Raw genomic sequence first — 23706 nt, 5'->3', positions numbered from 1 at the left:
AAGACGATAGGGGAAGGCATGCAGGGGAGAGGGAAAAAAAGACAGCCTCAGGGTGTGTTGCTGACATTAGACCTTATGGACAACTCGAGCAGCATGCATCTACTGTGTCTGTGCGCATACGCCTGCAGCATGTGAATCCTCACCTGGATCAGTGTTCATATTTGACAGCATCGCAGTGTGAAGTGCCTGAAGACTTGCATGACAGTGGGCATACTGCGTATAGTGGAGTGTGTGCCAGGCTTTGCATTAATGCATATTTATTTCACGCAGCCGCAGGTGGTCTTTCCAGGCCCAACGAAGCTGGGAGGGGGCCACAGTCCACCTTGAGCTTATGCCTATCAAAGCCTTGTCAGCAGATTCAGGGTCACCTCGAAACCAATAACCTCTTTACACAAGTCTTTTCCACTTTCTTTGATGTCCTACTTAATAACTGTTAGGTATCGCAAAAAAAAAGTGATTGACATGGAAATTAAATTTTGACAATGATGTTACTTAAATGGCAGGTTAGCCGGGTCCTTCATCAACACTCTTTTATCCTATTCTCCCAAAGTAATCCATCCCATTCATCTTCTTCTGCTTTATCCAGGGCCGGGTTGCGGGCGCAGCAGCCTAAGCAGAGAAGTTCAGACCTCCCTCTCCCCAGCCACCTCCTCCTGCTTATCCGGGGGAATACCAAGGCGTTCCCAGGCCAGCCGAGAGATATAATCTCTCTAGCGTGTCCTGGGTCTGCCCCGGGGCCTCCTCCTGGTGGGACATGCCTGGAACACCTCACCCAGGAGGCGCCCAGGAGGCATCCTTGTCAGATACCCGAACCACCTCAGCTGGCTCCTTTCGATGTTGAGGAGCAGCGGCTCTACTCTGAGCCCCTCCCGGATGGCTGAACTTCTCACCCTATCTCTAAGGGAGAGGCTAGCCACCCTTCGGAAGAAGCTCATTTCCGCCGCTTGTATCCGCGATCTCATTCTTTCGGTCACTACCCACAGCTCGTGACCATAGGTGAGGGTAGGGAAGTAGATCGACCGGTAAATTGAGAGCTTCGCTTTTACACTCCGTCTTCACCACGACGGACCGGTGCAGCGTCCGCATCACCAATCCATCTGTCGATCTCTAGCTCCCTTCTCCCATCACTTGCGAACAAGACCCCGAGATACTTGAACTCCTCCACTTGGGGCAGGAACTCATCCCCGACCCGGAGTGGGCGCTCCACCCTTTTTCGTCTGAGAACCATGGCCTCAGATTTGGAGGTGCCGATCCTCATTCCCGCTGCTTCACACTCGGCTGCGAACCGTTCCAGTGCGAGCTGGAGGCCATCACCTGATAAAGCCAACAGAACCACATCATCCCCAAAAACCAAAGATGAGATTCTGAGGCCACCGAAGTCCATGGGGCCCGGCTGGGCACAGCCCAAAAAGGGGACATGGGCCCATCCTCCCGCAGGCCCACTACCCGCAGGAGGCGCCGTAGGGGTCGGGTGTATTGTGTGTTGGGTGGCGGCCAAGAGCAAAGGCCCTGGCGGACTGATCCCCGGCTACCAAGACTGGCAAAGTAATCCATGCTTCCTGATATATATTTCTACGCTGTTTCTACTAGACTTCGGTGCAAAGTTTAAACTTTATATAGTTTTAAGTGCTGCTTTGGATTGGTTTGTATCCTAATTGGCTTTTGTAACCTTATTTCAAAAGCTTCTTTGTAAATCAATATCTGTTGCTCTATTGTCTGCTCTTTTCATGCACTTCTGTTTATTCCACTCATCCACCATTCTCTCCCTGCTTCTACATCTCATCCAGATTTTTTTTGCTGTGCGCTGCCTCCGTGACTCCCCTCTGATTTTAGTTTCATCCATCTGTTTAGCTTCTTTTCCTCGTTCACTCAAAATCACTCCCTCTAGCACCATTAGCTGAGCTGACTGTTCACTTCCATAGAACCTTATTAATACCACTCTCCTGTCAGAGTCTAGAGGGAAAACACAAAGAAAGACAAAGAAAACGAAAGGGACAGGCTGCAAAGACAATCCCTGTCATATTACACATCCAATATATCTAGTGGTCTCAGACATACACACGAACACTTTATCCAATTGAACTTGCATCGATATCTGGCCTGTTAATTAACAGCTAGGCCTTGTGTAACAAAACAAGAAACATAAAGAAACTATTGCAAAAATCAATAATATTACAAGATGCATAGTGCTTGTCAGTGTTTGTTTATAAATACAATATTCATAATTACTTTGAGCAAATAAGGGCTGAGCAAGCATGCACACAGGCCAATTCAGTTAATGCAGAGACATACAGGTTGTAAGGATTTTTTATTCTGTGACCAGTCAAGTGGTTCAAGAGCAGGTATGATTTTAGGCTACCAACACTCCCATCAGTAATATGTATATATGATGGCCTATATACGGAGCCTGTGATTTTAGTTTGATTAGTAGTAGTTTCTGTACAAAGCACAATAAGGATACAAGTGTAAAATGTTAATAAAATAAAGTATCTTCACACCACACATGGTCTCAGTTTTCATCCCTCTGCTGCCGATGTGAATTAACTCCTTGCAAGTAACAGTTATACAGGGAATGGTTTCTGTTTTAGGTAAAAGCTCTGTTTACAAGACTTAAGCAAGTTTTTTGCATATGCACAATTTAGTTTCAGCTATTTCAGTGTAATTAAAACAATATCACCTTGACAGGTGCTGTGTTTATGTAAAACATACTGTGTGTAAAGCTGAAAATATCTACTTAAACAGATTTACATGTGCTGAACAGGTGGTTTGATAAATTACTCTTAATATATCGTTTTTTGCTAAACCAATGACTACACTTACTCTGTCAGCAGCACAGTAACAACTCTAGAAAACTGTTTTCATTCACTTCACCTGGGTTCATGGTCTCCACTGCCTCTTTCCTATCCACTATTGTGTGTGTAATGTAAAGAGACTACAGCTTAACTGCTATTATGAGATCATAATGCCGTAGATAAAATTAAGCACTGAAGCGTCTTGATGCATTCTCAATCATCCAGGTAAGTAAATCTCCAAAAGTTGATTCTGTTCATCTGGACGTAGCGTTTTGTGGGAGAAACGTTTCGTCACTCATCCAATTGACTTCTTCAGTCTCAGCTGACTGCAGGTTTCCCCAATCTTATAAACAGGACATATGCATGATGACTGAAACCAGCCCACTGAAGGAACAATGGGATGGGAGGTCAGTTCCTTAATCTTAATTATGCAAATTCTCATGACCATTTATCAACAACCACTGACCAAAACCCACTGATCAAAGACCACTGATCAATGGTCATGAGTACCATTCACAGAGAGTTGGGGAATGGCTCCAATCACAGCATTGTAAGATGGCGAAAGATGTACCCTTAGGCCCCCTCCTCGATTCAGAGATGGTCTTTCCCTTTTCACGTAAATGGCCTCCTTGACTCCGCGCTCAAACCAGCATTCCTCCCTGTCCAGGTTGTGTACATCCTCATCCTTGAAAGAATGTCCACTGGCCTGTAGATGTGAATAGACTGCAGAGACCTGGCCTGACGAGGTAGCTCTTCTGTGTTGTGCCATCCGCTTCGCCAGAGGTTGTTTGGTTTCCCCGATGTATAAATCCTGGCAATCCTCCTGGCACTTAACAGCGTACACTATGTTACTCTGTTTGTGTCGGGGGACCCGATCCTTGGGGTGGACCAATTTTTGGCGCAGCGTGTTTTGGGGTTTAAAAGCCACAGAGACCCGGTGTTTAGAAAAAAATGCATCTCAACTGCTCCGATGCTCCTGACACGTACGGGATCACTACAGGTTTTCGCTTGGGCAGCGGTTGTCCTTCTCTCCTGGATCGGCTGGAGCTTTCTTTAGGTGCCTTTCCAGCTTTGACAAAAATCCAGCTGGGATGACCACATTTACTCAGGGCCTTCTTGATGTGATGTTCTTCTGCCTCCCTGGCCGCTGTGTCTGTGGGGATGATGTTCGCTCTGTGTTGTAGCATCCTAATGAGACCCAGTTTGTGCTCCAGAGTCAAACCTTAAATACTGATCCGTATGTGTAGGTTTACGGTACACGTCAGCTTTTAGATGTCCCCCATTACTGATGGAAATCTCACAGTCTAAGAAGGGTAACCTGCCACCTTTCATATCCTCCCTAAGCACAGAAGCGTGAAAAAACACATGTGCCTTGCGCCTATCAATGATATGATTAACCCCTTGGTTTGAAATGTTTAGGGCAGTGCTGTTATTTAATGATGATATATGAGGAAAGCTTGTGGTATGAGAACACCCACCACTATGAAAAACTGCTTAAAACAAATGAGGATGCATGCTTAAATATATACACTGACCAGTGAATCTGAGACACTAGATTGACTCTACAAGCTCTGAAGTCAGAAATAGACTTTCCTGACACTAGTACCCATCCATCAATCGAAGTGCTGGACACTTGCGGTGCCAATTAGCCGACAGGGTGAGTGCCTGGTGCGGAGTGCCAGCCAGAAGCCCTGCCAATTAAAGTCTAACCTCCCGTCTAACCCTAATACTAGCACAGTGTGTTGGCACCCCACCCTGGGCAAGGGTGAAGTACTGCAGCCAATATGTAAAGGACAGCTACGTGGACATCCTCTAAAGATGATATGGAGAAAGCATAACAAAGACGGGACTGTAAAACGTTGAGACAGAAAAAGAAAAGAAGAAAGGGCAATGTGCCGTGCAATGTCAATAAAAAAAAAAGTATTAAAAATACACTAACAGTGTTAACACAATTATTACAGTACACAAAGGCTGAGAAAAACAACTAACACTGATGCAAACATAAAATATTCTCAACCTCAGACACTGAAATTTTTGTAAATTTGATGAATAAAGGTTTTGTCCTCTCAAAAGGTGGCAATTTTCCTTTTATGGTGAGGAGCGTATTTTCAAACTTTTCTCTTTTTTGTCAATTGTGCAAAACAGGAAAGATTTTTCTTGTCAACTTAAAAATATAAGGAGATATTCAGAGGTGATACAATTTAGAATCATTGACATTAAAGTGATATTATGTACGAGTACAGGGGTGTAACTTGCTTCTTTGTATCCACAGTGACTGATAGATGTCTCCACTAGGCTCTTGAATCTTTGGGTTTGGTTAATGAAGCTGTAATGGTAGCTCCCCCCTCTGGGCCAATAAGAGAAATAATTCACTTCTTTAACATGAGGTTTGTACAAATTAACACAGTAGTGCAATAGGTACATAACCATTATGACCACTGTGCTAAGCAGTATCTGCCATTTTCGAGATTTACTTTTTAAGAATTAGAGAAAATGTAACTTGTGTCTCTACCCAACCATCTTATTCCTTCTGTCAAACTCCATTGAGAAAAGTACACTGTGTTCTGACAAAATACTCTGCAGTAAAGTAAAAATAATACCACATTAGATTGCTGCATAAATATCGACAAACTTAAATATCCAAAAACAATTAAGATACATGAATAGAGGTGGTTTAATGTCATTATGATGCCAATAAGTACCCCATATATCATGGACTTGCAACCTTTTGTAAGCAGTCTTGTTTGGACTTCAATCTTCTGGTGGTCAGGTGTATTTAATGTACTAGGCTTGGGTATACAGTACCTTTAACATATGATCACTTGGCACAACAAGCTCACTACTTCATTAAATTGACAACTTCAAATTTCCAAACTTTAGAATAATTCAACTGATAATTCTCTTAAATCCAGCTATGTCAAGGCTGACAGGTGTTATTCTTTATAAAATCTCAGGAGTATAATCAAAGATTGGGTGGAATTTGTCCTTGGTGTCCTGAGCAAATTCAAAACAGTGTGCCACTACCTGTTTATCTCATTCAAAAGAAAAAGACACAAGGAACCCCCCCCGCCCCCACCCAATGTTCTTCATACTCTGTGATGTGGAAGTTTAGAGAAAATAAATGGGTTTTTTAAACTATTTCTTTAAATACCACCAACAGGCACCAATTCAAAACCCAGCAAGTCTCCTTTAATACCTGGGAAATTAAATTGTCAGCCCATTATCAGCAGGGTCCAGTCGTCTGTATCTAAAATGCAACAGCACGCAACTGAAGTACACAAGATTCTCCAAAAAGAGCAGGACATTTACTGGAGACTGCAGTTTTGCGAGGAGTGGAAAAGAGAGGACTACCAGAGCGAACACAGATTGGTGGTGGGGGCTAGTTGCATTAAAAATGTTAAGCTTTACCCAAAGTCATTTTCAAGCCAGCCAAGCATCAAATGGAACACAGTTTAAGGAAAGAGTAGGTACTGATTTTCTCTGAGGTCTGACAGCTTGGACATGGTGTGTGTCTGTATGTGTGTAGTGAGCAAACAAATATTCTTAGTATGCTGCATTATCCCTTGCTGTGAAAGCAGAGGTAGTGGAAAGAAATCATGGAACATCGCATTACCGGCTGGAATGTGTATATCTGAGTGTTTGTGTGCGTGTACGAAAGACAGAGATAAAGATGGAAACAGAAGGAGTGACAAAAGACTGATAAACAGCTACAGGGCTGATGGGTGGGATGAGGCTCTGAACAGAATATCTGCACATGTTGCAATTTCTCTCTCATCTCCATATCTGTTGTTTTCTTTTACTGCACATGCAGCTTTAAGCAAAGGTGACAAAAACTGGCATGAAATACGACCAGGCTGTACCTACGTCTAAGTTCAGTCAGGAACACTAGTTAACACCAGATTGTTATTTTCATCTGTGGTAAATTTATATCTGGCAGCATCGCTCCATTTTGTCTCCCACCCTTCCACGTTCACACAGTACAAGGAAATATCAAGGCATTGTGAGCACACCTCCTGGCCTGTATACACACAAAGCCAGAGGCAGAGGGAGAGAGCCCCAGCAAGACCCCAGAACAGCAGAAAACAGCATTTATTAAGGCAGTAATAAAATCAAAAAATAAGCTGTAGTGGTGGGTTGTAAAGCTTCTTGCAGATGAGCAACTACTATGGGCAAAGTAAAGCAGCTTTAAATGCCTATATGGGATAAGGCATGCCTAGAAATGGATGTCTAGAAACTATCTACTGAGCCATCATTAATACTACGGTTCATTTATTAAATCTTACTGATAATACTGAATGTTTGTTAACAATGTATATAATCATTTGTGATTTGAGAACTTTAAAAATGTGAATTGCATGAGAGTCTCTTCAATTATACACATGATATACCCATTTTTAAATACTATACCGATATAGGATTTTTAAAACCTATAATGGGAATCTAAAAATACAATATTATGAAATATTGACTGATATGTTTCTTTTTCGGTAAGAGCCAGTAAAATCATCTGTGATATAGTTGATAAGCATGCAACTCAATAAGAGTCTTCATTTTTGCTTGTTTGTTCATTTGTTATCCTTCAGCTAAAGCTAATGCAATCCTGCAGTAGATTTAAGGTTAGGGTTTCCAGCTTTGTGCTACAGGTCATCGGGGTGGAATAAAAAGTTAAACAAATGAAAAATTTGAGTGTTTTGGACCAGTTTGATTACAGCAGACAAAACATTACCCCACCCAAATAACTGTTTAAAGCTTGAAAAGATTGATGACTCTTGCTTTGATTGAAAAGCCTGCCTTAGGGTTAGAGTCTGTGCCTGAGTGAGACGCTATGACCAAGTGATTGATAGACCACAAGACCGGTTTAGCTCTGCAGGGAGCAAAGTCGTTGAAAATCAAAAGAGGGGACAGCGAAGGTCTATGATTGTATTAAAACACAGATGCGTGGAGTGACAGATGGACGCACACTGTGAATAAGACTTCTGTGACTCATTCAGGCCATGTCTGTGTAGATCTCTGCCAAAAGCACAGCTCTGTCAGTAACTAAGGACACAATTATATTTATGTTGATTTATATACTGGTCTTTTCTGCTTTTCCTTCAGCTGGTACCCACTAAAAAGGAGGACATATTACTCATTGTTAATGCCTTTTCAATTAAGCACTAATTGAACTGTTATCCAATTCAGGTTTATGGTTAAGCCATCTCTACTACATTAAGCTCCCGATCACAGCTCTTCCACATTAATATGTCAAGTGAACACATGATGAGAAGAAACTGCATTCATTAGGTTACCCAGCAAGTGCGAGTTAAAACAATAAGTGTTATGATTTAGCTTTTCAGTATGAATCAAGAGGCTATGTCACTTACTTACAGCCAGTTTAATCTCCAATCTTAAATATTTGTTCTCCTTTGGACAAGCAACCGTCAATTGAGTGAATAAGAGCATTAAGAGTATAACTAAGCATAATTCTGAATTATCTCAACAGTAATTACGTCTGCTCATTTATTGTTTATTAAAGAAAACACCCAGTCCACACAGGAACAGATTTTATCAACACAATTCCAGTGTTCCCTGTTCCTGTGCTGTGCTGTGCCCCCCCCCCCAGAGTGGCAGAACACGTGTGATCGCTGACAGTGAACATGTTCCCCTCCGACAACAGAACCCCAGAAACCCAGCAGTGTCGATGACAACGCACACCCCTGCCTACACTACTGTGAAGTTTCAATTACCGGTAGACTTGCTGCCTGACTGCTGCCAGTCACCCTGACGGGGACGGGAAAGACAAGCAATCCCACCAGGGTGCTGCAGAGTATCCTGGTTACACTCGTTATTTATCATAAAATATAGCTGGTTGCATTCAATGTCATGTTTAGACACACATAATAGTTTTTTGCAGATAAGCGGTCATTCAACAACATTTTTTTTTCCGCTGGATTGAAAATGCAACGTTCAAATAAAGTAAAAGCAGTAAAAGAAGAACAAAAACAGCAGATAGAAATGAAAAGAATAATTAAATGCTAAAAACAATGGTAATTGTTCATGCCTTCCTTAAAATATTCCCAAAACAAACTGGGATTTATTTCTTAATCTTGTTTCCCTTGGTATATAAATAACAACAGTGAATTATAAATCAATTACTGGAAGTCAGGATCCAGACCAAATAAAGCTAAATCTAAATCAATAAAACCTAAAATGAAACCAAACCTTAGTCTAACCCAATGTCTTGGGGCAAATCTCCAGAAGAAGTGTCTCTGTAATTGGTGCAGCAATGGTTGTGAAGGTTATGGCTATTATAGGTGAGCATGGGGAGGCATAACTGCTCACAACACCGCTCTCATTGTGTGTGAAGTAGAAGAGGGAATGTATGGTGTTCTGCTGCTCACCGTGACCTGTATCTTAATGAGGGGGACAAATCAATACTATGCTGGACAAAGAGCTACTGCTGCCATAGACAAAGGGTTTTTCAGTGGCAGCAAACATGGGAGCAGGGTTCAGGTCATCTTACATCTAAATGAAACATTCTGAAATTCATTTTAAGCATAAACACATCTTTTTCTGGCTTAATATTTAAGTCAGATTATTCTTTAAGTTTAAGATCGCATGCTGTTGTCACTTTTTTGCTCAAGTTCTTCTCTTCTCTTGTCATGTTTTCTTCTTCTTTCTTCCTCCCATATTAAATCAACAAAGAATAAAAAGTCTTCCACCATCGGACAGCTAGATTGATTGATGACAGATGCAATGTTTACTCATGTAGCCGACGCTCAACTATTTCACTTTCTACAATGCTGAAAAAAAGTACACTCTCATTTCTCTTGACACCAGATATGCCAGTGGGCTAAAATAAATCCAGCAGTTTTCAAAACATTCTTACTTGTGCTGGTAATTTTCAACAACAAGTCAATTTTTTTTCTGGGAAAACAGCAGAATGGTATCTATAACTCACTCTGAACATATCCAGTCAACACTAGACTTAAAGCCAAAACACGTATTATATATACTGTGCATGTCAAATGGCTGTGCAAATGACTTACAACATCAAAATTAACAGTCAATTCAGTAACAAAGCACTTTTTGTGGAATGAGGATAAATCAAGAAGATAAATAGTGTATAAAAGCAAATATGAGGGGGATTCAAAACTCATGAACCACTAAAAACAAATGAATAAATCCTAAAAGTTAATAGGGTTGTCACTAACGATGTCAACAAAACTGATACTTCCAGTATCTTCGACGGCAAAATTCTGAAAATGTGACAACTGAATAATTGCAAATAGCTAAACGAGCTTTACTGATCTCCTGAAAATCAAGTCAAAGTGTCAACTTTTTTAGAACCCTACAAGGCAACACATGTGGTGTGAAGAAGACTAGTACAATAAAGACTGAAAAATCACTGTGAAAAGGTTCCCTCAGCCAACATAATCTATGCTTACCCATAGGGCTGTGCGATATGACCATAATCTCATATCACAAAAATTTAACATTTCCTGTAAATTCTGTGAATCTCGGGCAGCTCGACTTGCAGGAAGTGTTTCCAGCTGCGCGTCATGTAGCTGGAGTCGAGTGTTTTAACCGATGCATGAAACTATACATTTTTAGACATAAGTTGTAACGGCCGCCGTTTTCTTTGTGAGTATTTATTACACAGCGTGCTGCGGGGAAAAGCCTGTTCTAACGTTTGAGTCTAAGGTTTATTTTTTAGCACCTGGCGGCTCTTTTTTACTTCTCATCCGTAAAGAATCTACTCTTTCACGTGATTCAGTTTATTTTGAAAAGTCTCAACAGGATCTTGAACTTTATTGTGAAAGGTTTATGTGGAACATAAACAAGCGGACACGCGATGCTGTTACCGTCATTGTTGCTAACCACAACGCATAAAAACAGGTGCTTGTCCGTCTGTAGTGTGGTTATATTAAATATAAGAGAAAGAGAGAACTTTAAGAAATTAATATAGTCACTACAGTGACCATCAAAACGATAAAAAAATATTGCCGTTTTTATATCGTCATCCGATATATATATATCGTTATATCGAACAGCCCTACTTACCCATAACCTCACCCGAGAGCTCTTTCTTAATAAACCTATTGACTTTGTCCTGCCATTGGAACTAGTTTCTCTTTTAAATTACTGATACTATGCTCTTAACATCAATGTAAATTTAATTCGATGGGTAATCTGTGCAGAGTTGCTCAACTGGATGATCTGAAGAGTAGTTAAAAACAATACATTTGAGAAAGAAAATAAACGATTCAATACACTTATTTGCTGACATTTTAAATTGACCATCTTAGCATTTGATTTTTCTTTTGTTAACAAAAAAAATATGTCACACAAAGACATCGACGGGCTTAAAGACAGACAGGCAGGGGATGGACCCAACGCAACACAACTTGTTTAATGTTTCATCAAAGGTGAGCTCACTGTGGGTAGTAGACAATCCCGGAGTTTGACAAACACGGAGTAAAATGACAATGGGTGGGAGACGTCTTGGGCGAGAGGCTGTCTTTTAAAATGCAAAAGTCCATTTCCAGTTGAAAAGAACATTGGCTGCGTGCAAGCGTCTGACTTGACAATTACATGAGTGGTGCGAACGGCGCTGCGCCTCCACTGATAACCCGTCACATTCTATTAAAACTCCAGCACTCCAAAAGAATGCTCGAACGGAAGAAAATTATCACAGGCGCACACACATACGCAATTTTAAAACAGTAAAACCTTCTGACGAAGATTCTTTAGCTGCATTATGTCTGCTTTAAAGGAAGGAGAGACAAACTGGAAGGGGAATAGCAACTATCAAGTGAATTTATGCAGAAAATATAGCTTACAAAGAACGGAACAAAGAGTGAAAACGACTGTGTGTACGCTCTGGCTGCTGCTGAATGCTAAGCTATTGCAGAGTTATCTATCTGTAGTTTCAAAGGCTCCTAACGGCCTTAGGTTAGCCTTGGGGCTACAAGCAATAACTTCACAGCTTTAAGGAAAAGTTCTCTTAAATGTAGGGAGTTATTACTTCAGGAAGATACGGGCAAAGATACGCACAAGGACTTTCCTCTGTGACAGTTCAGTAAGACGCACCACCCCCTACGCTGCTGCTCCATATGTACAGTAAAAGGTGTTAACTTCTTGTCCTTCCTTTCCTTTAACTGCATCCTGCCTCTCATTTGTCCTGCCTTCCTCCCCATGAAAACAACAGAAATTAAATTACAGGAAACTTATGACTGAAACCGTTTTCTTCACAGAGGCTGAATGGAAAAGCACATCGCATCATAAGTCTCCCATCCTCACCATCTCTCTCGCTCATCACCTTTATTTATTTTTTAACTTTCGATCTCAGCAGTTCCAAATGAAGGATCCCTCATACACTTGTCCCGCGGCTAGGAATCACGTCAACGCTTCTCTCGTCCTCTCTCTCTCTCTCTCTCTCAACAAAATGATTCATTTTTCTATTACGCCGATGAACGTGTGAAATGAGCTATATAATCAATAGCATAGGTTTGTAAACAGCAGACACACTCCAGGGAAAATGTGTTTTCTTTTTGAAAATAATACACTGCCTGTGTGTGTGTGTGTGTGGTAAAGGATGCTCATCTGACAATGTTTACAAGGGCAATTTGCAGGAAATAAAGACACAGGCAGCTCAAAATGAAGGTAAATTTCATAACGGCAGCAGGATGAACAGGCCGAGATTTAAAAAGAGGACAACAATATCTACAGCAAAGAGCTGTTTACTTACTGTACTATGTTTAAAGTGTAAGCCGTGCTGTGACACCGTGCTATGAGTTTTTATAATGCAGAAAAAGCTTTGATATATACAGTGTTGAGAATGGGTAGAAAAGGAATATATTCTATGAATTGCTGCTCACGGTGATGCTCACAGCCTAACATTTGTCGCTGTACCACTTGTGCTCTGCGTAACTGCCAAAAGGTTCACTTCAGAGTGCAAATGTGTGTGACAGAGCAGCAATGTGTGAAAATAAAATGGGACCCTTTATGTACAACCTCAATTCCAAAATAGTTGGGACGCTGTGTGAAATGTAAATAAAAAGAAGATGTAATGATTAGTGAAAATGAACCCAGATTTTATTCGCAGTAGAACGCAGCAAACGTAACAAATGTTTAAACCGAGTAAAAAAACAAAAACAGAAGGTCATTTTGAATTTGCAACACATTTCAAAAAAGGTGGGACAAGGCAAAGTTTACCAATCTGAAGCATTCCCTCTTCTTTTAATAACACTTAGTAAACTGGGAACTCAGGAGAACAGCTGCTGGACTTTTGGGAGAAGGCTGTTGTCCCATTCTTGTCTAACAGAGGGTTCCAGCTGTTAAACTTTTCATGAGGGTTGGTGAAAGGTCTGGACTGCAGACAGTTCAACATCTAAATTCTTCTACTATAAAGCCATGCTGTAATAGATTAAGTATGTATCTTTGGAACTGTGATTTTAAAAAAAATCCTCTCCTCTGAAAATACAAGTCTATACAATTTCTTCTTTTTGAACTGTAGTGATGAGACACATGCACACACATCCCCATCCATCCATCAAACATGACTATTATTTCGGACAAAAACAAACTTCCTCTAACAACAGCTATAACCCATGGGAAACACACCAAAGTGACACCTTGTGCATATCTCTGGAATGCACAAGGTGTCTTTAACAAAACAGCAGTTTGTTTTAGAGATGGACCGATCCGATATTACGTATCGGTCCGATACTGACCTAAATTACTGGATCGGATATCGACGAGAAATAAAAAAATGTAATCCAATCCATTAAATATCAAAAAAGCACCTCACAAAACTTGCGACATGGCGTAACTCGGCTCATAACCGTAGCACGTCGGAGCAGTGTGCTCAGGTGATAGAGCGGTTGTGTGTATTTGTAGCCTCAACCGGCATTTCATCTCCAAGGAAGTTATCCCAGAGAGAAGTAAAGCAAGTGTGTAATGTTTGTAAAGCATTCCCATGTTAAGCTTAACAACCGATATATGGAGCGACTGCCTCTTCTCTCTCCCTCCCTCTCCTGCTGCTACTTCAATCGTGAAACTGATTAATGATCAGCTGATCGGCTTTTCTGTCGTGAGTCTGTCTCTCTTTGTTTTTGGCCCACTTTGCACCAGAAAGAGGAAACCAGCGGCTGAACAACAGCAGCACGTTTAAGCTTGATAAGCTGTTGTTAGAATTTATTTAATATTACTTTCTACACCAGGATCTTTTTCTAAGTAGCTGACGGCTGGTAACTGTGCTTGGCGGATCTAGCAAAGTTTAGCCAGGGGGGCCGATAGGGCATTAACAGGGAAAAGGGGGCACAAAGACATACTTTTCTTTCTTATTCTCATTTAAAAAAAATTTTTCACCCTGCATCAAATTAAAGTTGATTACATCAATTAAGCATCATGAGGTGGAGGGTGGGGGGTGGTTCCCTATTTTTTTTTGCTGGGAGTTTGCAACCCTATTAGTTAGCAGAAATATTAAGCAACCTAAGTACTCTTTAAAATACCAGAATAGGGAGGATGGAGTAGGTTTAAGTTTATTAGATTGATCAGTATTGCTGAACTATGAAATATTTTGGGTGCAGTGTATTTTTTTACATACAGGTATAACAGAATAGCTTTAGTGTTGTTGTTTATTTAAACTTGAGTATGAACTTATACAAAATGCAGCAAGTTATTAAAAAAACAGTTTTATTGATTAAAAAACACACTATATCGGATTCATATCGGTATCGGCAGATATCCAAATTTATGATATCGGTATCGGACATAAAAAAGTGGTATCGTGCCATCTCTAGTTTGTTTGACACTGCACAACACTCCTGTGCCAGTTCCAGCTGACACTGTTCAAAAGGCAGGGCATGTCCTGTACAGCTAAGCAATCAGACATAAAGCTAACACAGCCATTAGTGGTCACATTCACACTTGCCTAACAGCAAATTAATCTAACCTACGTGTGTTTTCACAGTCAGAATGAACCATAAGCACTCAGAGAGAGCACGTGCAAACTCAAACACAGAAAAGCTCTAGCCACCATGTTTTAATGCCAGTATTGGTCATGGTGCAGATTTAGATTCATGTGCATTTTAAGATGCATGAAACTGTTAGCAAGATACATTGAAATTGCCACATTCACAGCAACATATTAACTACTTTTTTTTCAAGGACTTACTAATAAGTGAGCACGGAGCTTCTCATCCTCAGCAGCAATCCTCTCCCGTATGAAAGCCTGCTGAAGGCTCTCTTGGACCGCAGCTCGCTGTTCAGACAGGAGCCTGGACACTTCACCATGCACTTGGGACTTAGCCTCAGCATGTGCCTGTGTTGATGCCCGGGCCTTTTCTGCCTCCACCCTGTGTATCATCAAAAAAAAAAAAAAAAAGTCAAACATTTCTACACCTTTAAAACCACTTAAATGCCATAATTTCATGTATAAATTAGCATGATTAGCATAATTTAGCTTACTGTACATTCATACATGCTTCCACATTAGGGAGAGAAAATCTGTTACATTGATACAACACGTCTGTATATGTGGCGCTTCAAAATCCAGTTTTCTATGTTTATTAAGATCAAGCCACAACAAATGAGCTTCTTCAGTGTTTACAAGACTACTTATATTCACATGACATGGAGTTCTGAAAACAATTAAAAGGTCTCAAATGTAAATACGGTGCTAGTGAAGCAAACAGTAGATATTGGCAAATATTTCTGTATATGAATTTTATTTTAATCAAACATACATCCATAAATCCATAGACTGTATGTAAAAGACAGAAGCAGCCACCACAACGTCACCCAACGGTTTGCAAAGTCAGATTTTGAAAACTTGATTTTAGCATTTTGGCCATAATGATAACATTACATGCTCAAAAGACACGAACACCAAAAACCATAATAGAGTCCAATCCAGTGACCAGAAATTAATAAGTGGAATAAGTGGTTACCTCCTAGCCAGTACATTTCTAACAATAATAATTAATTATAACTCTGAATAATTACATTTTCCACACTAGGAAGAAAGAATTTCCTACACAGACCAAAATGATTTTTTGTGACAGGCTGTAAACAGTGTATTTACATTTTAACACGGCCTATAAACTAACTTGCTTTTGGAGCCAGCCTCACATGGCAAATCAAGGAACTGCACTGTTTGCCAATTTCATGTGGGCTCATTTTTTTCGGCTTTGAAGGTTGATCCATACTCATGTTTTTGCTATTCCACAAAAAGGACAGCTTTGAAAAGTAAGGGTAAATCAAAAATAAAAAGTTATAAAATTCACAGTCAAGTGAAACTGAAACCATTTATCAGATATCAATTCTTTATAGTGAAGCTAAAGAGTGACTTTACAGTAAATAAATAGAAAACGCTAGCATTTAACAACAAAAAAGGAACATCAACCTTATGAAGCAGTAGCATAGACTGAGGCAGTACGCACTCCGCAGACACAGGACCACCGTTTGAACCCTGTCACTGGGTTCTCATAGTTGCCTAGCAACGCACTCCCTATTCAGTGACAGTGTGCTTGATTGAATAAGGAGGAACATCCCTGAAACCCTGAAAGTCTTCCTCTGCTCGGAATCAAACAGTCACAGCAAGGTAAAATAAACAGAACAGACAGAGCGAGAGGCAATCTGAATTATGACAGACTGAAAGAAGATGGTGAGGATGTTAACAAACATCTGCATCACAAAAATCCAAAGAAAGCCCTGAAAAACACTCTTGACATGAATGAAAATGAGTCAAAACAAATTCCTCCGCATATGAATCAGCCATCTACAAACCTCAGCAGAGGTCTCACTCATCTCTTATTGTATGATAAGCAACGAGGAGACATTGTTAAAATCACAGCAGGTGTATCTAAATTGGGATTCATCAGAATAAGTAGTTCTTCCCATTTTATTTCATATCTTCACAAGAATTCAAGTACAGAAAAGTTAAATGACTCATTTACAGACTCATCAGGTTTGTGCATTATGGCTCATTATGATAATTTAAATGGATCATCCTACAAAGCAAGTGTATAGTGAGAGTCATGGGTGGCTTCCTCAACTCATGGTTATACTTTCTTGACATTACAAACACCTGATAGGATTTCATCTTTTATTCCATTTCAAAAGAATCACATTATCTCTTCATTCACTTGTGAATACACCGAACATTTCGACAACCACGATGGACAGATTTGACTGACCATTCCAAGACCTCGGCTTTGAGGAAATGATGGGTAGGTCGGGCTAATTAAAGTATGTATGATGTCTAAAAGCTGCAATACCATTAAATGTTGAATAAAGTCAGGTTACATGGGGACCCAGATGAAAAGCCTGCAAGAGAGACAAAAGTAAGGAGAGTGTGTGAGCAGTGGCGACATGACATGTTTGGCCCTGAGGAAGTGAAGCAAAGAAGAAGTGAAGCACAGAGTGAGAGAAAGAGATGGAGAGAGACCAGCCATGTCCAGTCTCACAGTCCACTGGGCTGCACACGTCAGCAGACTCCATCCATCATCAGGCTCCGACTCACGCACACACAGACACACAGGGTGCCTCCTAATGGCCTTTTACATTCACCATTTCCCCTCCGATCCACGCTTCCCTGCTTGCACTGCTAATGCACCTAAGCTACCTTTATCCAACAAGCTATTGCTAAAACTATGACACATGACTGACTGTATATCACTCTCCTCAAGAAAAAGGGTTTGGTTTCAGTCACGTGGGCCACTAAAAGCTACAAATTTCACATTTAGGACATGACAAGTCCGACACTTTTAGGAGAATAGAATTCAGTAAAAATGTACCCAATGAGACGTTTGCCATTTGCCATGTAAAAAAGGTTCATAAGTTCTTCAATAGATGATAAGGAAACTTTAAAATAGCGTGGTTTGTGTTGTTCTATGAAATATTGTTTTTCCATGGGAGTAGGTGAACTAAAAAATGTAAGCGATTCATATCACCTACAAGAGATCCTGACAAAGTATCAAAAGCTACCATATGAACAAAAGAAAGAAAGAGGGCCAAGAAAATAGACAGCCCAGCAAAAAAATCTTCTTTTTTTTTTACCGACTTCCTCACAACTGCTAACCCAAGCAAAGACTGCTATCACTAGCAGGATGCTATCTGTCTGCTTCACCTCTATTGCTTTCCAGTCATTATTGCCCTGTCTCTGGGATATTGGACGCATTTTTCATTCGACTGTAGAAGATTGACACTAGGAGGAAGAGAGGGGGCTTTGAGGTAGAGAATGGTTGAACCACAGACGGAGAGGGAGAGAGAGAAAAAAAACAACACGTACAGAGTGCAGGAGAAGGGAAGAATATCATGTCTTTGGAGGATAAGTGGATGATGTTTGGCCGGGTTCAGGACAGAAAGAGGGAATCATTTGGCCGAGTAACCAGAGCTTTGATTGTTCCCTGGCTCAAGCCTTAAAAACAGAAAGATGGAAAGTCAGAACCACTGAGGAATCATTATTTTGAAGAGGAACAGAGCACAAGTGGGTCGAACTGTGTCGACCTTTCAAGAAAAGAACTCGCCACATTTGTGAGGTGACCTTGAACAGATGGACTAAGGAATACTTCGCTTCTTTAGGGCACTATTTTTAAATCTGGCAGACATCAGATCTGTGGCAGTTCATACGGGAAAAAATTATACGTTGATTTTGGAAATGAATTAAAGGCAAGCTTTGTGTGCATAGTCATCCGTAGTCATCACACTTTCCAAAAACAAAAAGTCAAAAACAATGAGTAGAAAGAAGATTTCAAAAAAATGCCGATTTCATTTATATCCAGCACTTTGCAGCTAAATATCATTACCTTTATGCAAATATCAAAACAAAGGAAAGTTTAAATCCATGCCTCCTGTTAACTCAACATTAGTCATCATCCTTATCTCTCCTCAGCTCTTCACCCATTAATCCTTCCTGTTGTCTACCTGTCATCTGCACAAGATGTGTCTCAATACAGTATTGAATACTGACAGGCCTGCATAACAGTGCAAGCTCAACCCAAGTGCCTTGAAACAAAAGCATTTAAAGGCCCGATGCAATATTGATGTAAGGAATAATGTCGCAGAACGCTGGCTATGAATATTTTATAGAGCTATGCACTCGCTCTGACACACACAAACGCGCACATACACCGCACCTGACAGTGGGTGCTATCAAACACTGTAGCAGAGTTACATATAAATGCTTACTCTGACAATCAGTTTCGTGGCAGGTTTAATGCAGAAAACAGCAGAAAGAACATAAAAGCCTTATCCCACTCTTACTTTACCCAAAACTATAAAGACACGATCGCAAAAGTCTTAGGAGCTACAATCAAGCCTCATCAGTAGCTAACACTTTCAGTTTCACCTGATTTCTTCTCCTATCAGACAAAGTGAACGGAGCTCCAACTCCCAACTGAGCAGAATAAGTTCAGAGGTCTGATGCTTATCATTCTGTGCAGGAGTGTCTTATGAAGCTAAAAGACTGGGATGATATTAGAAATGACATTTTAACAACCAAACTCCCTAAAACCGATTCTACAGATATTAGATTTGCTGCTAGAGTGGACAGACTCAATAAAAATAACCAAATACATCAGCAGTATGCTTCCATACTAAGAAATCCAGATGTCTGATTTTTGTTGTTGTTGTTTTACAGTTCAATGGCATTGGTACTGGCCTAATAAACTGGCGATAGGAGTAGTTTCGCAATAATATGATTAATTTTATAAGAGGCATCATTTGAAAGAAAGAGCTCTATAGAAAAGATCTCATCATGCAGAAAATCAAAGACTGAAATGACTGCATCACACACACATATACAGATATGCTGAGAAAGACATGTTGAATTTATTTAACAAAAGAACTGTAAGGGTGCTTACTTACAGCTGGTGCTGCCCTATAAGCTCTCGGTGTCAGAGTAGTTATCAGGGATGCGAACAGATTGTTTCTAAGATGCTCCCTGCAATTATTGAGGAATTTCCAGTATAGGGTTCAGTGCTCAGGTGTAGTTGCCACCTAGCTGCTGATTTGGTGTGGTTGTTTGGCAGGGCAGGGAAGGACTGTTGCAAGGTGTTTCCAGGTTTCACACATGTTACATTGGCAGTACTATTTTTGAGTTCTACTTTTCCGGGAAGTTTATTTTACCGAGAAGTTCCACAGACACTTTACAATTTATGAGAGCGGCCTAATCAAAGTGGCAGCCATACATACTCTCAGCTTTTTAAAATGCAAGAAATACATATGATATCAAAGTTCACTAAAAAAAAAAAAAAAAAAATCAGCATCAGTACCTTACGAGATTGGTTGATTTAAAGACACTTGTTAACCTGCACGTTTCCCAATAAGTGCTACTTCAGGTTTGCTCTAAATACTCAGTTTCAAACAGTTTCTTTCAACTATTGGCTCCGCATGATGCCAGTTTTGAAGTCATCTCAGACACAGGGCTGTGGATGTGAGCAAAGAAGACCCAAGGACTGCAGAAGGACTGGATGCTTTTCTGGGAAAAACTAAGCACACCTTTTCTATGCACTTGATAAAGTGAGTGATAAAGCAAGTTTGACCACTTCTATAAAGGCAGACCTTTTATCATTTTACTAGTCTGGAGCATCAAGTGTGCAATTTCTCTTTCAATGCGCAGAAAAGCTGTGGGGAAAAAAAGTTTCGCAACCTCAGTACCTGGGCACCTTTTAAGTTATTAACTCAAGCATGAATTCCTCTGTATACCAAAGTATTCAAGAGTCAAATGTGAGGCCATTTGTATGACAACTAAAGCTTGGGCCAAACTAGGTCATGCAATAGCACAATGATCCCAACGACAGCAGAAAATCTACAACAGAATGGCTGAAAAAGAAAAAAAAAATCAAGGTGTTACAATGAACTGAAGTTCAGCACTGAAAACTGAAATGCTGTGCCAATCATACTTCCACAGTGATGTTGGAGCCTGATAAAAATCATACAGACAAACTATTACTTCAAGTTATTCTTACTAAATGTCATTCTAGTGTACAAGCAATTGAACTAATAGGTGTACATAGTTTTTCACAACTAAAGCTTTATCCACATGACTGTAAAACAGCTACTTTAGCAGAGTGCACAAACTAAAACATGGAGTTGGAACAGAGCATAACAGGTCCATTTAGGGTATTATTATTGGTATTCCAGCCATATTATTTTTGTCATAATACAGGTAGTTTCTGGTGATAGTTACAGTGTCAGGGATGGCTAGATTCAAAGTATCAACTTAGCAGCTGTTTGATTATTTGGATGCATGTGGCGTGGGCGTACAGTCGTTCATTATCGGTACTGTTTCTATTCTGTTTGTATGCTTGCAGGTCTTTGTGAGCTCTGTTTAAAAGGGCTAAACAAAATACATGATTACTAATATTAGGAAAACCACTTTTATTCTCATCATCTCTACTGTTATTATTACTACTGTGGGTGTGACAGTACTACAAAGTTGCTACATCACAGTATTCACAGAATGTGATAAAGATGAAACAGTACATAATGCATTCAGACTAGTAATGTCGTCGATTCGGATGCAATTTGGGATATAATTACTGTGCAGAAACAACGCGGGCTAAATCACGTCAAATTCAGGACCTTTGTTTGTTTGTTTCTAAATAACCTCACAACACAAGTCTTTTGAAAGTTGTGCCAGCTTTGTGTGTGTGTGTGTTTCAGCATATGTCTGTGATGTGAAGATAAAAGATAAAAATAAACAAAATGTTAGAATCTGTAGGATAGACCGTCTGCGTCTGATCTGGGAGCAATAAAGAATTTAATAGACAGCATGGTTAACAGGGTGGGAAGACGGAAGCTCGGAGAGAAGGTCACTGTTCTCACTCAAAAGTCTGACATGCAATTATATTGCACAAGCCAACACAGGCTGCTTGACTACATGTTGAAATAATGCGAAGAAGTTTTGTAACAACTAACCTCTGAGTGTTAGAGTTGGAGATTCAAACACATGCATTTGATGCATGGGGAGGGTGGCAGTGAGAGGGTTGAGGGTGGAGGTGAGAGGGTGGGGTGGGGGAAAAGTATTGAGAGTTTGATATAAATAAAAAGGATACAGGAGAGAATGAAAAAAGAAAGAAAGACAGAGGAAGACTAAAGTGCAAGTATAAGAATGGCAACGGGGAGGAAAACTTGAAACAGAAGAAGAACTGGATGAAACAGTGATGCAGAGCGTTACAGAGCAGAGTCAGGTTGGTGTAAGAGTTCTCTTACCCTCATCCCTCCTTCTCACATCCTTTTCTCTGAGTCGTTCTGCTCTGATGCCTCACAGAGAAACGGCAGAGGCAAATCTTCTCCCTGCACCCGCTCCTTGCAACAAATCAGTTTAGGCTGCACCTAAATGAACTCAGAACTCAGAGCTCTTCCTTCACTCCTACCAGAGCAAAACATGCAAAGCCAGATCTCCGGAGTTCATTTACGGCCCCGGAGCCAAGCACAAGAAATACTGCCTAATCTAAACACCGCCGATCCTCGAATATCCCAGGAACTATCTGCCTGAACAGAATACCGCGCAGAATGGAAACAAGAAACAATATTAAATGAGAGAAATAGGAGAGTAACCAAGAAGTAGCTATCACAGGAAAAAGGACAATCCATCAAGGCTTTTGACTGTTTCTGTTTGTTTTTTTCAATCCTGAATGAATCTGTAAGACTTATAATTAATTAGATCATATGAATAAAATCCAACTCTGCTGGCATCCTGACCGACTATTTGCATTGAATAGGACCTCGACGTTTTGGGATCACGCATCTTGTGTAAATCCGTTCTCCTCAAGTATTCTTACATTTTTCTGCATTCATGCGGTGCAGCAGTTTCACTGCAGGATTTTTTAACTAGTGAGCAGTGAGATAACGAGCAGTCCTGCTGGCCTCGCTTTGATACACTTTCACACCAAAAAAAACACAACTTTACCTGTTAGTCTAATTTTCCAGAGGAGGAAAAAAGAAAACAATTACAGAGTCCTCGCTGTGTCTTTCAATCCAGCAGTGACCACCTTCACTATGCCTCGTTTGCTTTTAACAATATAATACTACCTGTAAAGTAGTTACTATCTGCACATCTGCACTGTAAGAGGGTGAAATATTACAGCAAATTAGTCATGATTTGACAACCCAGATGAGGGGAAAAAAAAGACTGTGTTCCGCTCATCTATTTATGTCCAGCAAAGTTAATTTATGTTAACAAAAAGGAGAGGAAGCCATTTTTAATCTTTAACTATGGCGTTAAGCACAGAGAAAAAAGTACTGTCTGTTTCTTTTAATGTAATATTTTAACTAGTCTGCCCATAAAGATGACATCTGACGATTTCCCCTCTACCTTCAATGAGTAGTTTTAACACCTCAGCATGTATCAATAAAGATGTTGTTTGACATTTATTATAATAGTTTCCAGGTTTTTCCACTGGGATCTGCACAGGTCGAGACCACCCTCACTAACTTTGGATGCACACCCAGTCATTTGCCCCATAAGCAGGCCTGAAATATGCTTTTAACTTCCACTGTTCACGTAGCTTATTTCATTGAACTGATAAAGAACAAATGCCCTGAGGCAGGTCAGGAGATATAACAGCAACGATAAAAATGTATATGTATTTAGAGTAGAGAAGGTGCTGCTAGTATGACTTTATGTTAATTCAAAACAAAGGAAAGAAAGGAAGTTCATCACAATCTACAACCGTAACGCAAATGACGGATGACGGTCGAAGCAGAGACGCCCAGAGCTCCTTCTCCCCAGCAACTTTTTCCAGCTGTTCCAGGAGGACACCAAAGCATTCCCAAGCCACCCAAGAGATATAATCTCTCCTGTGTATCCCAAATCTGCCCTTGGGCCTCCTCCTGGTAAGACATGCCCAAAACATCTTACCTAGGATATGCCCAAGAGGTAAACCTAGCCAGCTGTTTGAACCACCTCAACTGGCTCCTT

The 23706-nt window shown here is 40.4% G+C and overlaps 1 protein-coding gene across 5 annotated transcripts in view; it reads right to left on the bottom strand.

The window, feature by feature from the left end:
• The window catches only part of chchd3a (coiled-coil-helix-coiled-coil-helix domain containing 3a), an 80928-nt gene that overhangs the window by 44677 nt on the left and 12545 nt on the right, over positions 1-23706 (bottom strand). For all 5 annotated transcript variants that reach the window (XM_042222937.1, XM_042222939.1, XM_042222938.1 and 2 more), the window contains one exon: positions 14953-15133. In XM_042222937.1, the coding sequence (XP_042078871.1) occupies positions 14953-15133 (181 nt within the window). The remainder of the gene's footprint in view (positions 1-14952; positions 15134-23706) is intronic.

The sequence above is a fragment of the Haplochromis burtoni genome, unplaced genomic scaffold, assembly GCF_018398535.1.
Source record: "Haplochromis burtoni strain Fernald_Lab_line unplaced genomic scaffold, NCSU_Asbu1 Contig_98, whole genome shotgun sequence".
In the NCBI taxonomy this organism is placed as follows: Eukaryota; Metazoa; Chordata; class Actinopteri; order Cichliformes; family Cichlidae; genus Haplochromis; species Haplochromis burtoni.
This window is presented reverse-complemented; position numbering and strand designations above follow the sequence as displayed.